General features: G+C 43.3%; 1 protein-coding gene across 4 annotated transcripts in view; it reads right to left on the bottom strand.

The window, feature by feature from the left end:
- The window catches only part of GRID1 (glutamate ionotropic receptor delta type subunit 1), a 668524-nt gene that overhangs the window by 26002 nt on the left and 624600 nt on the right, over nt 1-17922 (bottom strand). For all 4 annotated transcript variants that reach the window (XM_033148827.1, XM_033148826.1, XM_033148829.1 and 1 more), the window contains exon 13: nt 17179-17374. In XM_033148827.1, coding sequence (XP_033004718.1) covers nt 17179-17374 — 196 coding nt within the window. The remainder of the gene's footprint in view (nt 1-17178; nt 17375-17922) is intronic.

Genomic DNA, 17922 nt, shown 5'->3' with positions numbered 1-17922 from the left:
CAGAACTCCTTTGGTTCAGATAACTCCCTGATTCTGAAGGCTTATCTACAGGGGCAGCAGAGTTTCCTGGGGCCTTAAAAACCAGGCTTAGTGGGCTTTACGGTAATTAGGATAAAAAACCATGATTTTGAGGGTGAGTTGAAAACTTACTGAAAATAGAGAGGCTATTTGAAAATAGCAAGTGAAACTAAAACTTACAAGCCTGTTTGGGGTCAGTTTTATTATTTGGGTCAATTCTCCCAATTGCTTTTCCGCAGAGATGTGGCGGCTGTCTACCATCCATATCTGAAATCCATCATTGTAAGCTGAGAGGGAGCTTTCTGAAAATAAGCAAGCTTCCTGCACCCACACCCACACCCCCACCCACACACCCAATGCCTTCAAAATACAATCTAAGAATGCCAAGCCAATTTGGAATTGAGCCCAGGCTAGTTCACCCATCACTACCTGGAAGGTGCGGGAAGTGTAAATGTTTTATATTTACACTTCGTTAAAATTAATAGATTCAATAAGGCTCTTTAATTCTTCGTTAAATTTTGTGGTGTGCTTTTTTTCCTGTTACAAAGTAAAACCTTTCGGGTGAAAGAATGAAACAGGCCTCATTCTATTTTGGAACAGCGTGCTTCAACTATCAGAAGTTTAGTTATTCTAAGGAAGCTTTTCTCTTGTGACATCGTAGGCTAAAGGAACCGAATTCTCCCACGGGTTTCACTTGTGGCTAATATTTACTTATATTAGTACACACCTACACATCTCTCGTCCGCAAATGTCAGCCTTAATTGGGATTCCAAACAGTGACTGCATGCTGTGCGCATGAGGAATGTAAATCATTTTCGTTAACATAAGATGTAAGAAATGTCTCTGGATGGGAATTCAGGGAGAAGAAACTCGATCGCTTTGCTTGGTTAAAGTAATCATTGACTTCCTAATACATTTAAGTAATATGTTTTTAAGTCTCCAGTGAATGTACAAAGCACAGTGGAACAGATGGGCTGGTGAATTTAATGCAAATAAATGAGTAATCATAAATGCAGGCTCCCAAGCTATTAAAAGGAAGTTTAGATCATTTCTGTTTTCTCATCAGGTTCAGGGAAGCAATAATTTTGAATGTGTAATTAAATAAGAAACACCCCCCCAAAAAAAGGCATATGGATGTTTCTTTTTCTTTTGGGTGGTTCCTCCCCCCCTTGCATATGTTTCTGCTAAATTTACATCAGGAATTGGGGACCAGATTAGTTGTTATTGTAATCACATGCCAAGTGCTGAAACTGCTGCTATATGAATCACTCTCTTTAACATGCAGTAGAAGCCACACAATGTCCTGACGTCACGCAGCACTAGGCATCTCCTTGCTTCCACTTGCTGATGACAGGCAAGCACATAAATTTGACCTAAGTCTACGAGACAGGTTCTATTAGCCATTGCAGAGGGAAAACCAGATGCACAGCACCTGTCTTTACCATAATGTTCAGACTGGCTCTTACTAAGATTTAATCATTTAATTTCCTCTCCCCAAGAAACTCTGGGAAATGTAGTTCTGTGCAGTGCGTCCGAAGACTCCAAAAGAGAACTGTCAGTCTACTCACTCACGGAACCACAATTTCTAAAATTCAATGGGGAAAAGCCATATCAGTAAAAATACAATATAAAACCAGAATATCTTCACCATCTCTCTCTCTCTCTCTCCCTCCCCCCCCCAATCTCCGAAAATCCCATTCCAGCTATTTATCATCTTCCACCTTTAACCAACAGCAAGTCTTTTTTTGATCATTGACCCTTGGTCAACCCTCCAGGTCCCTCATTCCAGTGGTGGGTGTGGCCACCCCAAACTCTTGTGTACGCACGCAAACTTAGAGCCATGCAGATTAGCTGAGGGGGAGGGTTTATCAACCCCTTTCTGTTGGAGATTCCATTCCACCTTTTGTTGCAGACATGGGATTGTTGTGTGTCATATAATTGTTTACATTCCAGCACAGACTGATGGGTCCCATGAGCGGAACTCCTGCTCTGTGTATTGCTTTTGTTTTGAGACTCTCTCTGAGAAGACAGCAAAGAGAGATGACATGTTTCTTTGTCCTAATTTATGCAAAATAAATCTGTAGTTTTAGTATGTATCCATAGCCTCAGCCTCTTCTGTTGTGCAGTTTACTCTGCTACGTATAGTGTGCTCAAGTCAACTAGCTTGAGTCGCTGATTTACGTCGGAGCCAGAGGTCGATGAATCTCCACAGTGTGAAGGCTAAGAGGGAGAAGATCCAGCTGGGACATAGCCAGCTGGCCTTTCAACCCCCAGATGCCGACACTTTCTGCTCATCAAATGATAGATCTGATGACTGAGGATGGGGGTGATTTGAATCTGCATTAGGGTGCCCACCCCAGCACTAGGTTTCCTCCCCACCCCACCCCGCTAGCTGGCACCACCAAAATTGGTAGGTTCTTAAAGGGAAGCAGGAAAAAATGGGGGAGGGGTGAACTAAGGATTAGCCAACTTTGTTTTAGAGATCTGGGTAATTAGACTACCTTCCCTTAGAGATGTTTGGTCACAAATATATGCTGAACACTTTGAAGGCATTTCAAAAGATAAAAGTGAGGAGGCAGTCAGAGTGAAGGAATGGCAGAATGATGAAAACAAAATCAGGTTCTTAGCCTTTAAACAAGGAAGTAAAGTTGTCAAGGATTTGGTCTTGAGATAACTACTGAATCAAAGGTGGTCCTCATTAAATATCATGCAGGGAACAAGAAGGCCAGACCAGGAGTCCCAAAAGCAAGATGAAAACTGTTCAGTCTTGATGCAGTATATATGACATATACTTCCATGTAATTCTATGTTTGTGCATGGAACTATGACAAGATAATTGCTAATGGCAGAAACATGAATACACCATCAGAACAATGTAATATCAGGGTGGTCATCTGAAGCCTCCCTGCTAAGCCAATGAGCCTTTATAGCTGTGCATCAATGCCTTCATGTCTTTCTTGTCACCCCAGCCTGATGGATCTGAAACACATCTGGAATTGGCACAATTTGTTGCAGGAAGTAGGTGGCATACTACTTCCTTCTCTGAACCTGGGCAAACGGTCAAGGTTTTCACGGTATATCCTCTGAGCCTGACAAGAGTGGCTAATACAGATAAAGTTCAGAGGAACAGACAATAGCAGTACTATTTTTCTAGAAAAAGACATGCCAGAACTCACCATGAACACCTCCCTTGTTTTCTTATAGTGGCAAAGGTGCCCACCTGAGAGGTGCTGAGGCTGAGTTCTGGCTGAAAAAAGAAGCCCCGGACAAAAGTGTCCACCGTTGTCCAAAGCTTTAGGACAGGGGTCAGTAAACTTTTTCTGCAGGGGACCGGTCCACTGTCCCTTACACCTTGTGCGGGGGGGCGGACTATCCCCCCAACTCTCCCCTCCCTTCTCCACAGCACCGGATGAGCCCCGGTGGGTGCTTGCCTTTGCCTTGCGAGTGGCAGGGGCTGGCGGCAGAGGGATGTTGAGTGGCGTGAAATGGCTGGCTCTAGAGAGGGGCTGCTCTGCTTTAAATGGTGCTCAGCCAACCGCAGCTCCCGTGACTTGTGAGCGGCAGGGGCTGGCGCTGGTGGCGGTGGCAGCGGAGGGATGATGAACAGTGCAAAAGGGCTGGCTCCAGAATGGTGCTCAGCCAACCGTGGCTCAACAAGGCCTAGCCCCCTTCCTCCTCTAAGCTGGGTGGGGAGAAGCCAGGAGGAGGGAGGGAGGAGGCGCTGCTGCAGTGTGCATGAGGGGAGAAATGGCTCAGCCCAAACGATCAGAATCCGCATGCCAATCCACGCAGCGATTCCTGGACCATCCACGGGCCGGATACAGAAGGCAATTGGGCTGAATCTGGGCCCCGGGCCGTAGTTTGCCGCCCCATGCTTTAAGAACATTGGAAGCCTTAGTACATCTAGCTCAGTACTGACCACACTGACTGGCTTTTTTCAAAACAGTGAATATTCCCCGCCCTCCCTGGAGATGCCAGGGATTGAACCTGGGGCCTTTTTCATGCAAAGCAGATGCTCCACCACTGAACTTACAGCCCTTCCCTCTGGCGACTATCACATTTCCCTTTGGGCAAATGCGATATTTGCCAGATCCACAGTGTAAGAGATCACCATCACACTTTTATACATTACAGCGTGTATGCACCCCTCTGTGTCTCACTATGGTTTTGCCCCTAGCCTACTGTGCCAGAGAGCAAACGGCAACACAACAGAGGAGAGGCAGGCACGAGTACAGGCTGTAGACACTCCTACTCCATTATTATTATTATTATTATTATTATTATTATTATTATTATTATTATTATTACATTTTAAAAAATTACAGAGAAGGCATGAATTAAACATTACATCCAAATATTCAAAAAAAGGGGGGGGGAGAATTAGTCAAGTACACAAAATTGTTCAAAGGATACAAACAGTAATTTGAATATTCTATACGCCAGGTTCTCAGAAAGAAATTACATTTGTAATCCTTCTTTTCTTTCTTTCTTTACAGTCACTTTCTTTCTCTTCCGGAAAACTAGTTTGAATCCCTGCTACAGTATATTAGTTGACTTCCCTCCATCTCTTTGCAGTTTCAACACTTCTCTTAAGTGACAAATATTCTGTGTTCATTTATTAAAATCAGTGGTTTTTTCCCATTATATCTGTGAGATTAATCTATGCACAACTAAGTATTGTTTTTGAAACCATATTTTGTCAGGTAGTTTTATAAGCAACCCCATTCCTTTTTTACCTTGTCGCCTGAGTGATCTCTTATCAGTTCTGTCATTTTGGCTAGTTCGAGGTTTACTTTAATTGTCCCTCGTCTTTTGTTGGTATTAACTCACTTTTCCAGTATTTTGCTATTAGCATTCTAGCTGCTATTGTCACATAAAGAAACAATTCTTTTATTTTCATTTGGGATGCTTATCGTTAGAATGCCTAATAGGAAAGCTTCAGGTTTCTTTAAAAATGTGTGTTTTAGCATTCTTTTTAGTTCCTCGTGGATCATGTCCCAATCTTGGTTTTTTTTTTATTTGGGGACATGCCCACCACATGTGGAATAGACCGTGGTACTCCTATCCGGATGTCCCACAAACCCTTCTTAGTCTGCCAGTTGTGTCCCAGAATTTGGCCACCTATAGCTTCGGTTTCTAAATAGGCCCAGTCCTGCCCATGAACCACTAGCATAGCATGGCTTTAGTGGTGCTATTTCTAAATAGAGACAAAACCAGAGACAAGGTTGCATCAGACATGTTTACTTCATCTATTTTGTATCTGTCTCTTGCTTCAGGGTTTTTACTGTCACCAGCTCTCTCGAGCCTGCAATCTGCTGACAGGAATGATAGTCCCTATCTACAGTATGCCTCCTATTTGCACCATAGGTGCTTGGGGAAATATTATCATCCACAGGCATTCCATTTCCATTACAAGCCAATGCCCGGAGAAGAATACTGCTGTTCCTGCCTCTGCTGTACAAGCTGAATGTGTCCTAGGCGGAATTTCTCCTCCCTTTCGTTCTTAGAAGCTTTCCAGCCCGAGTCTCAAAACAAGGAAGCTGTGAGGTTGTCCTCTCTCTTCCTCCCTTATAGCACTGCGGTACTGAGGGCTGCGTTGAGAATATGGCAGAGAAACAAAATAGACCACAATCCAGCACAATAAACACAGTTAAGCCCCTTTAAATCCACAGGTTTAAGTGTGCCTAACTCTGTGCTGGATTGCAGCTATTAAGCTTACTGGGTCCCTCAATATCAATAATGAAGGTTTTAGCTTATAAAGGACTCTGGCCTGCACCATAAAAATAGATCATTTTCAACTATCTCCTGCCACTTTAACATTAAACAGAAGATTGCGACCATACTTTTAGATGTCTTAACTACTGCTCTACCAAAATGCCGCAAGGACAAAATCTGGAGTAAAATTCATAGGTACTTCTCTAGGTAAAACATTCAAGGAACTTAGACAGAAGTTATAAAGTTTCAGTAAGCGTTTTAGTCAATAAGGGATTAGGACAGGTCTTTTGAGAGGGGGCATGGGGGTGCAGATGTACCAAGCTCACAGACAGCAGAAGCATCAAGACTCTGAGCTTTTATTATTATTATTATTATTTTAAGTAAGCTGATTGGCCTCCTGTAAAGGAAGTTAAGAACCAAATTGTGCTGGCAGATGAACCAGTATGGCTGTTCCTGCCTTTCAGTGCTTTTAGCCACAGTGAAGTCAGAACTGTGATTGACAAGTGAGGTGTTTGGATACCAGGAGACAGCAATTCCTGAGGTCATAAACAGCTGCAGTATTCCTCACCCCTGCACTTTTATTTATCCTTTTCTATCTCTTGAAAACTCCACAGTTTGAGATCCAATATTCCCTAAAAGTGTGCGTGTCCCCCCACCAACTGGATGTCACCCACCCCTTCACTCCAAAATTTGGAAAAAAATACTAATGCAAAGATGCTTAGACAACTCCAGGCACTTATTAAAAAACTCACTGTATAGTTAGCTTACAGTGCAATGGTATACATGTTTATTCAAAAATAAGTATCTCTGTGTTTAATGGGGTTCATGGCAAGAGGATCCTTTGTGCACAACAAACTGGGAGCTCAGATGAATACAAGTGGGAATCATGCATCCAAACATGCGATAATTAGGCCAGATGAAGATTGGTTTAAGCATTGGAGCTGTACTACTTTGCAGGGGTAGAGGGGAGACCCAGAAAAAGTCCCTTTATGCATCACTCTGTTTAGTGATGCATCACTCTGTTTAAAGGAAGCAAAATATGATCACAAGTAGCCATTTTATTCCTTCTACTATAGCTGTATCCTACAAAAGAGGGTACAAATTTGCATATGACACGTGCATGCAAATTTAATGTGCATTTTGTCAGCAAGTGTAGCAAAGAGCCCAATCCACAGTATATTGGGCCCAGAAAATCCTGTTCACACCACTGAATAAGGGTTTCTCATGTCCCCTATGTCAATTTTTCAGACATACAGAGAAAACGCTTCTCTTTCTTCAGTTAGCAGTGTGGTAGGCATGAAGAAGACATTCTAATTCCCCCGCTTTGAAATTGAAAGTTCTTCGGTATTTATATTTTAGATTCTGCAAATTACCTTTTGATCAAATGTGTGCCTGCATGTTACTGTTTGATTGGATGTGACAGGAAGATAGCGTAATGTGCAAAGGGGGGAAATGGGAAGGGGTGTTTTATTGATAAAAACGTCAGATAAATGGGAAGAAAGCGTATTTCATATAGTTTCTGCTAGAAATTTCTGAAATGACATCAAAAGGCATAAAATGCCACCTCAAATACTTAAGGCTGAAGCAGTAATTTATAAAACAAAATTACTTGGAAGTCAAGAAGCAAATTCACTGCTTAAATCCATACAAAATATGAACCGCATGGGGAAAGTGCTGGATTTGTGAGATATTGGCATCCAAGAGCCCCACCCCCAAAAAGAAAGGTACTAAATAAATTTGCTACTTCTTAACTCCTTTCAACTGAATGATGTGTGAAATCCCAAAAACCCTTGAATTTCTCTTTATCAGGAAAAAAAAAATGCTGAACAATTGTATCCGCTAGATTTCACAGTAATATTTTTGAACTCATGTGTAAACTAAAGAATTAGCTCTAGTACAGTAATTATGACTATTTAATATGAGTACTAAATAGCAATTATACAGAATATTATACAGAATATTTCCCCACAGATTATGTCTGTAATTCCTTGTTATTACCTCTGTATTGCAGTTGGGGAGCCAAGGCTAAAAGGTAATGGTTTGCCTAAGACTTGCCTAGTGAGCATCTGATTAAAACAGTATTTGAATCATGAACCTTGTGGCTCACATACGCTTACATCCTTTTTCAATACTGAACATCAGCTCTATTCTCTCTAAAGGTGTTCCTTAGTATATCTGCGGGCTTCACCTGTATGCCCATCCTAAAAACTGCACTGGGGAGGGAGGCAACTCTACCCTCTCCTATAGCAAAACGATTCAGACAACACAACCTCTAAAGCACCTATGAAGGCAAATTTGAAGTTGCAAGGCTTATACAATGAGGCAAAACCTTTTTAACCTGCTGGATTACCTGAAAAAACAACAACAACACAGTGCTCAAATTTACCTAAAGCTTCCAAAAACATATTTTGTAAAGTTCATTTCACAAAACTGCTAAGGAAACTGAATGTTATTGAGCCTGAGAGAGATAAAGTAGTAGATTGTGACATTGGAACAGCAGTGACATTTTAAAAGGACAATGCAAAGCACATGAATTAGCGATCATGAGCAAATTGTTTAGGTCAGTCTTGCGATTAGGCAGAATGAGGCAACTGTGTCAGGTGGCAGATTCCGGGAGTGGACCTGAGGACAAAGCAAAGTGTGCCACATAACTGTTGCCTTCAGCTACGGTGGAGGATGCTGTCCTATCATCTAAATGGAAGAAAGATTGAACTGCCGAGCTAGTTGACTTCTGCATGTGTCGTGGGGGGGGGGGGAGGGCAAGCACAAAGCAAAACACGTTTGGCCAGCCCTGCAAATTGTCACTGAGATGAGTGTGGAATTTTTCTTCACTTCTCATTGTCAAGTAATTTTATTTTATAAGGTGGCATTTCATGCCTTTTCCTTCTATTATCTGATGCAATTTCACAACTCCTTGGCAGAAACAGCATGAAAGGTGCTTCCTTCCCATTTGTCTGCGCATGATTTTTTTTTTTTTTTTTTTGCAGATATTTACTTCTCTAATATAAATGCCTCGTCACACGGATGGCTGCCTTGTGTCCCATTAACAGGAGAAGTGTGGGGATTGGATTCGTACGGCAACTTTTACGTCTTTACTGCCTTCCCATGCTTTTCAGAAAATGGCAGTACATTGTAAGCAGCTTACTCCAATGAAAATATAAGAAATCTTCTTTTTATAGTTCACATTTCAAATTAGCCTCCACTGAAGTCCAATGGCATGTCAAGTTTCCATCCATGGAAACGTTTCCCCTGTTACTTCCATTTGCTAATGCTAATTTATGTTTGAAAAAATATATAATGTCTAGGCATTGTATTTGACACAAACAACTTGTCTTTTTTAACCAAAGTGCTCGGTGAGCCATGAAGAAAATATAATATGAGCATTATATTATATTTGAAAATGTTATTAAACATTAGGCCTGGCTTATGCCAGGGTTTAATCATGGGGCACCTAAGTCAGCCAGGTATTGGAATGGAACTATGTTGCTATTCAAGCTTTGGGGCAAAGCAGACGGAGTTATGCAATTTTGAAAAGCCATTCATGCCAGAAAATTAAGAATCAGACTTAATTTGACATTATACATTTAAATAACTTTCCAATTCTACAGTGAATCCCAAAAATGGAATGCATTGGTATTCAACCAGTTTGCCCGTGTGACATTGAAACATGGACGTTAAATAAATCTACCCATAATAAATGGATGTTTATGCAATAGGTTATAAAATATGTATCTTTATATTCTTATGCATGCATTCAGCATCTGACATAATAGATGGATGTTAAATGGTGACATATGCATATGAAGATTGCAGCTGAACTCTTTGCACCCAACAAAGGGTATACATAGCAGCTGAGGCTGTATGTGTGCAGTTCTGTAAAAGCAACAGTAATCCTATTACCAGCTGTTTGCCACGAAAGTGTGTGTGTGTGGGGGGGGGATATATTCAGTCCTTGAAGAATAGGACTGAGGAATCAAAAACAAAAGTTCCTGTTTAGCTAGGGCAATGCATGCAAAACCCTGATTCCATACACTTATAGCTTTTAGCCATTTGGGGGTACATGTCTGAGCTGCCAGTGACATTTTTGCACCTTAAGGCAGTGTGTAATCTAGATCTTTTCCATAAGATTCCTAAGCAGATGTGCAGCATATTGCTTCAGCATGGCTTTTGCAGTGGAGGACATTCAAGCAAAGCCAGCTTCGTTCTTTCAGTAGCTTTAGAGGCAACACACACACACACACACACACACACACACACACACACACCAAGTGTTCAGTAATGAGAAAATCAGCTGAAAAGTCTGAAGCTAATGCACCTGACCCAGAAAGACCACAGCTAATTAAAACAATACCCCTAGGCTGAAGATGGCAAAGAAGACAGCAAGTGAACTAATCAGGGGGCATGTGAGTATCAGGGCATGATCTAAAGCTCATTAAAGTCAATGGAAGTTTCCAACCAAGTTCAATGGTGCAAGAATCAAATTCATGATGCAGAACACTTTCAATAGCACAAGACATACATTACATCCCCACTCTCCCAAGCAGATCCCCAAGGATAAAGCCTTCCACTTCAGGGCTATGACATGTGAAGGATGTGCATCTCAATTTGATTTAACTGGCATGTGATGTGTCATGTGCTCCTCCTTCACTCACTCAGGGGAAGATTTCTCTGCATAATCTCATGGCTCCAAACACATGCTCTTCCCTGTCTGACAGCCAGCAAATGATTACCACGGGGTAAGGAACACTAGACTCTGAGTTGCTGCACCATCTAGTCTACTACACCGGGGTTATTTCCCACTTCCGAACAGGGAGACTACGGTTGCCGCCGCATTTTGCCCAAAGTGAATGGGATTTATGGTGCTGTGCAGGCAAAACAGCAGAGGAATTTCCAGGAGAGCCAAAAGAGGTTTCAGTGGGCTCACTTCTTCCCAGGTTGTTGCCCATATTTCACCCAAAGCAAAATTTGAAGTTAATCGGATCTGAGAGATATTGAGAGAAAGCAAAACAGTTTTGATAAAAACTATTTAAATTTCTCTAAGGCAGGTTGGTACATCTTTAGACTCAATGGGGGGGGGGGTTGTGCCCAATTATGGTGGTGGGGGGGGGGGCTGAAGAAATGAACGAAGGGTCACTTCAATAGAGATTTCATGGGAAGTAATGACTTGAGAGGTATTTTAGTACAATGCTGGTCGTGCCTCATTGCCTAGCCGTTTGTTTGTTTGTTCAACTTGTATTGATTCCCACCCCCAACTCCCCGTTGTGTGAGTATTCACTCTATCTAAACTGATGTTTATGGAAAAGTGACAAAAAACTGAAGCAAATGTTAAATGTGCTACTGTTGTATATGCCATTTAAAAAAATTGAAGTAAGCTGATCTTGCTTACCTACAAAGTAAAAATAGATATTTTTTTTCCCCCAATAGGACAATGACAGCTATAGCACAGAGAAGCATTATCATGGATGGAGTGATATGTGTGATGGATAAGACTGGGACTGACTGCCTAGGGGGTATTACAGTTTTAAAATCCCTGATGTTAGATCAATATAGCTGCTCAAACACAACTGAAGTCACAGGGCTCTAGAAGAATGGCAGTACTTCTTGGATGTGTCAGATATTTACCTCGGTTTTCTGCCCATCAAAATCTTTTAAACAACATAAATAGGTGGTATGGGTTTTGACTTTTCATCATCCCCCCCCCCAATAAAAATGAAAAAGTGTTAGTCACTGATGTAATTTCTGCCCATTCATATTTAGAGGAAAAACCTGAAGTGAAAAGTTATGCCTTTGGCACATGGGACAAACGATTGCCTAATTCAGAGGATTTAATGATCCAATGTTTCTCAAACTTGGTTTCCCATCTGTTGTTAGACTACAATTCCCATCATCCCTAACTAGCAGGACCAGTGGTCAGGGATGATGGGAGTTGCAGTGCAGCAACAGCTGGGCTGGGGACCCAAATTTGGGTTGAGCAGGAAGTAAGTGTGTTCAATTCTCAGAATTTTTCCGTAAGTAAGATGTGTTAGAGGAAGATACATGAAATTTCAAACTTCTCTGTGTTTTGGAAGGAGCCTAACAATTTTGACAACTTCATCAATGAACAAGTCCCAAGTGCTCACTGTCTGTGTCGGGGGGGGGGGGAGAGAAAATGAATGGAAGAGAAAATGAATGGAAGATAATTCTTTTGAGGGCTTCCCTTGTTCAAACACTTCAGGACACTCCAAGTTGTGCAAGGATTCGATTTCTTAAATTTCTCTGTTTGGCATTTGGGAATTATGAAAGAAAGCAGCAGTGGAAATCTCAAGTTTTGGGGGTCCCTCGGGCAAGAAGTTTTCAGTGGGCCGCCCTCTCTGAATAGGCCCATCTTGTCTCCTTTGCTGGTGTTACTGCTGCCCATTTACTTGCCTCCCCCCCCCCCAGTGCCCATATGAAGCCACCTGCCAGAGAGAGCAAGAGGGCAAGTCATACTGAGATTACTATTCCTGATTACAGTTGCTGGAAACTGCAGGAAGGGAGAGTCCTCTTCTGGGCTTCCCGCAGGAACCTTGCTGACCACTGTGAGAACACCTTGCCAGACTAGATAGACCAGGGGTCTGCAACCTTTAAGACACAAAGAGCCACTTGGACCCGTTTCCAAAGGAAAAAAAAAAAACCTGGGAGCCGCAAAACCATTGCGACATTTAAAACAAATATAACGCTGCATATATTGTTTCTTACCTTAATGCAATAATAATAAATAACATATAGGAGCCAATGCAAAGTATAATTAGTAAAAACAACAAGAATAAGTTCTTACTTTTTTGCATTGACTCAGGGGCGTACCCAGGATCAAAACTGGGGGGGGGGGGCAAGCCATGGTCCTTCAGGTTGTGACATTTCAGCACGGAAAGGCGAATGAAACCAAAATTTTAGGGAAATTATATATAATTATAGCAGTGCTTTATTACAGTAGTTATTACAATTATTTGCTTGGTTTTTTAAATTTTTTATTCTAGTTACATGTCTTATACCAGGGGTGGCCAACTCCCAAGAAACTGTGATCTACTTTCAGCAGTGATCTACCCCCGTTTTCTGGGGTTCAGCTCAAAGTTGTTTTGGGGGGGTGTGGTGGGTGGGAGAGAGGGCTTCCCCCTCTAAGATAGGTTGGCAAGCGAACTAAGAAAGAAAGAAAAAGGGGGGTGGGAATGGAAAAGTGGGGTGGAAAAATATAAATTGGGGGTGTGGTGGGTGGGAGAGAGGGCTTCCCCCTCTAAGATAGGTTGGCAAGCGAATTAATAAAGAAAGAAAAAGGGGGGTGGGAATGGAAAAGTGGGGTGGAAAAATATAAATTGGGGGTGTGGTGGGTGGGAGAGAGGGCTTCCCCCTCTAAGATAGGTTGGCAAGCGAACTAAGAAAGAAAGAAAAAGGGGGGTGGGAATGGAAAAGTGGGGTGGAAAAATATAAATTGGGGGTGGGGTGGGTGGGAGAGAGGGCTTCCCCCTCTAAGATAGGTTGGCAAGCGAATTAATAAAGAAAGAAAAAGGGGGGTGGGAATGGAAAAGTGGGGTGGAAAAATATAAATTGGGGGTGGGGTGGGGTGGGGAGAATATCTATTAAAAATATGTAGTAGTTTAAAAAATAAAAATAAAGGGGGGAAATCTTTTTCTTCTTTTTCCTTTTTTTGAAAACAAAAACAAAAGGGGAAGAGAAAAGAAAAAGGGGGGATAGAGGGAGAAAAGGGTAATAATAAAAATTCAAATAGAGTGGCTGCAGCAGCTGTGGGGGGTGTTTGTTTATTTTTCGTTTGTTTGTTTGTTTTAAAAATGGGATTTCTCCCCTTGGATTAAAAAAGGAGGGGAGGAAAAAAAAGAGGGGGGGGTGGGGGAGCAAGGCAAAAAGCCAAAAAGCAAAAAACAGGTTTTTTTGGGGGGGGATCGCGCCAGGCTCTGCAGCGCGCCGGCCTCGGGGCTCCGGGCCCCCGAGCCGCCCTTGGGGCCATCGTTGAGCATGTACACCGCCCGCAGCGAGCGCTGGCGAAGCACCGGTTGGCGGAGGTTTCAGAAGCAGCCCGGGCGTTTTCGCCGCCGCCGCCCGGCCTTCCTGTTGCACAGCGGCGCAGGAAGGCTCCGAGTCCCGGCCGGGCCCCCGGGCGCCCCCCGGATCCCGCTGCCAAAGAGGCGCCGGACGGCGAGGCGGAGCAGCAAAGCCAGGCGGAGGCGGCAGCAGCACCATCCGGCGACCGACGCCGGGAAGGTCCCCCGCCCGCCCGCCTCTCCGGGGAGCGGGGAAGGCGCAACGGAGCCAAACCCCACAAGGACACCCCAGCCGCCCGCCGGGCCCGACACTCCAAGGAGGGAAGCGGGCAGGCGCAGCGGGTCAGGAGGATGGCGCGGCGGGCGCAGCCCAGGCGGGCCAGGAGCGCAGCGCAGTGCCCCCACCACTCCGCGCCACCTCCGCGCCCCAGGCAGCCGCCCCGGAGCCGAAGGAGGAGCGCCTGTTGCGCGCTCACAGTGGCGGGCCACGGCGGGGACTGCCCCGCTCCGCTCCGCCAACTGCGCTGCCGCCGTCGCACCAGGCCCCGCCCCCCGCACCTCCCCCCGGCTGCCCCCTCCCTCCCTCTCTCTCTCCCCCCTGCAAACCGCCCCTCCATCGCTGGCAGGGCTGGCGCGTCTTCCCTCCGGCCGAGGAGTTCTCAGGCGCAGTGCCCCCACCACTCCGCGCCACCTCCGCGCCCCAGGCAGCCGCCCCGGAGCCGCGGCAGGGCCGCGAAAGAGCCGCATGCGGCTCCAGAGCCGCAGGTTCCCTACCCCCGAGATAGACCATTGGCCTGATCCTGCAGGCTTTTCTTAATGTTCTCATTGCTTCTTTTCTTCCTTGCTCCCTCTGAAAGTGAACAGCCCTGAACAACAAGGAGGAAAAGCAACAGGGCCAGTAGATTCTAGGGACAGGCAATGGGTCTAATAATAATAATAATAATAATAATAATAATAATAATAATAATAATAATTCAATGCCTAACAATGCTGACCTCTGACACCAGCTCTGCATAGCTGTTAGACAAATGTTAAGGGCTTTCTCCTTTAAATAATCTCACTGCTCTATAATTATGCGGAGCATAATGCCTATGGATACTGAAAGCAAGAAAACAGAGGAAAGGACATCCTTAGAGAGCTTTATATTGCCTACCATCCACCTGCATTGTGAGTAGAAGCTCCCACACTGGAATCTAAACCTTATACACAAATTGCATTTTTCATTTCTTTTTGGTGAGTCTACATTAACGCAACATAATTGCGGAGCTTGCTTTAGTTCTCACACTCACCCTTGATATGGTAAATTCCCTACAATGTGACTTTTGCCTGTGATTTTCATGTGGAGAATTCTCTTTTGAACGCACAGTGTGAGGAGCTCTGCGCTTTGCTGTGCCCTGCAGAATGACAGCTTTCAGTGGCTTCCCAAAGACATGGCAAATCTCTGATCTCAGCAAGTTGGGGGCACATTCAGGAGAGATTACCACATGGAAATAAAAGGTGAAAGTCACATTGTAGCAACTTTTCAGCATCAAAAAATGAATGTGACAATCAGGCTTTCGAGAGAAGGTGAGGCGGGGGAGAGAAAAGCAGCATTAGGTTGCATTTCTTTCTCCTGTTGATTTCTGCAGAATTTTTGTTCTCAAGGCATGCAGTGCTAGAGGTTAAATTCAATTGCTCAAGGGGAAAAAAGTATTTCCAGAAAATTACTGAAATTTTAGCAGGAGAGACATTAGCACAAGGGAAGAACGATGCCGTGGCATGGCACTTGTGCCATATTCCCTGCATTTGTTGTCTAGTTCTACCAAGTATTCTTCCAATGGCATCTTCCCTCCATTCATACTGATATATATAGCACAGGAGAAATTAGGAAGTACGCATATAACAAAAGTCTCCAAGTTGCCACAGGGCTAGACGTCAGATGGTTCCTCTATTGTTGCTCTAGTCTGAATACATCCTTTTGCCTTGTGGCATATAGACAAAATGTGCCAGCTTTGAGTTGACACTTAAAATAAATAATGCAGCGAGAGCACAGGGTTCAGTATGAGGTTTCCAATCACCTCTGATCATTAATAACTGCCACTTGAATGTGGCAACAGCAACAAATGTTTGAAGGTGTTTAAAATTATGTGAGCATTTATGGTAGAGGAGATATGGGTGAAGCAATGCACGACTGAGTGGAATTGCATGTCCAAAACCAACAAAATGGATGGATGAATGCATAATGACATTTGACTTGGAAGTTGGACACCCGAAGCAGCTAAACAATGATGCCTAACTGCAAACACAGTTGCATGAAACAATATGCACCAAGACAGGAGTCGAGATATACATCCAAATACATAATATGGAATCAATGAAGACATGCAATCCTTGCTGCACCAAGTTCTGCATAGGTTGAGAGTAGAGTGAGCAGGCCAAAGCCCTGGTCCCACAATAACTTACATTTGTATACTGCCCTATACTGGCAGGTCTCAGGGCAATTAGCCTCTTATTCCCTTACTGAGCAGCATATTTTTTAAAAATAAAATAAAAAATAGTTCTGCTGTGGCAGCTACAATGCTCAGCTGAGTATCAGCTAGATGTAGCCATACCCACAGTATGTTCATCTTCCAAGCTGCAGCTCAGCAAGGTGAATCCTGTTTTAAAAAAACAAAGAACTGAACAAAAGGAAAACCTCTTCTCTCCGGAGTGCTGTGTAGCAAACTCTGGGGGGAGAACAGGTGAACCAGGACAGATCTAACACCCCACCCACCCCTGATTTGCCACACAAAAAATGGAAAGGGGTTATCTTTGTCTCACCCCCAGAAAAACCTTCGTTTGCCACCCGGAACTTGGCTGAGCATCCACGCAATTATTTCCAAACAAGGGTTCTGTGAAGCTATATTTGGTGGGATACAAATCTTTACACCAAAATTCCAAGCACAGATTTATACCAGACGCTGAATGTAAACCACTGGCTTAGCAACTGACTCAATACATAAAATGACAAGGACTAACACCCTCGCTGATATGAAAGAAAACTGTAGGAATCAGAAATTCACAATAAAGTACAAGGGATGTAATGGAAGTTTTAATGGATTAGAACAATAGCCATTCACAATTGGCAGTCTGGACTCCTGCCGTGGGTTCATCAAAGGCAATATGATTTTGATTGTCACCTAAGTGCAAGCTTCAGTTCAGAAGGGGGTGGGGTGGGGAGAGAATACAAAAAAAAAAAAAATCACACCAATCTCGTTCCAAACAGATTTGCAGCTTTCTTGGGAAGAATAAATGGCAATGTAATCACTGTGGTTTAAATGGTTTCTTTTTGAATCTATTTAAAAATTATTAATGCCAGTTCATTGCTTTTACGGAACAGCAAATGGATTTATCCTCAATGAAAACATTAAACACAAACCTCCTATAGGTAAATTAATTATGCCCACATTCTTACCTTCCGGATGCCTTCAGAGGGATTTGCCACACAGTTATCAGCTCCATTATTCTTGCTGATAGTCTTCCACAACTCAGCAAAGGTGCTGTCTTGCTCCAGAGGGTTTGTTCCTTTTGCTTTGAAGTATTCATAAACTGCAGAATCCCGGACAGTACCATAAGATACATCCATTTGTTTGGAAAGATCCTGGAATGTTCTAAAATGGAAGAAGAGTTTAAATGTTTGTGGAATGCGGTGCAACATAAACATTTCATTTCTCTATCTGAAGGAAGCAATAGAAGTCTTGGGTCAAACTGCAGCTCTTTGATCTCCCGGTTGTTTTAGGAACTTAAAAGCAGCTTGGAAAAGGAAAACAAAATTGATCATGGCAGCAGAGTTGGAGGAGTGGAGAGGGTGTGAAGAACCAGCCACCCTATGGCTCCTTTCATGGGACTTGAGGTTTTAAGATTTTTTTAGCCTGAAATTCAGTATTTCACCTAAAAATCTAACATGATGAGTAACACAATAGATCTTGTAGAAGGAAGAAAATCCTATAACTGTAGTCATAGAACATGTGTGCATTGCAGAAATGCATCTATACTGATTCTTTGGCAATCAGTTTAAGGAAAAGATAATCTAATAATTGTTAATTCTGTTAGGCAAGACTAGAATCGGTCCTCTTAGTACTATAGCTCCAGCAGAGATGTCTGAAAATGGAAGAGGAGGGAATGGCTTTTTTGCAAACCCCCCTTACCTACAGGCCCA

The sequence above is a fragment of the Lacerta agilis genome, chromosome 5 (assembly GCF_009819535.1).
Source record: "Lacerta agilis isolate rLacAgi1 chromosome 5, rLacAgi1.pri, whole genome shotgun sequence".
Classification (NCBI taxonomy): Eukaryota; Metazoa; Chordata; class Lepidosauria; order Squamata; family Lacertidae; genus Lacerta; species Lacerta agilis.
Note: the sequence above shows the minus strand (reverse complement) of the source record. Positions and strands in the feature narration are given on the sequence as shown.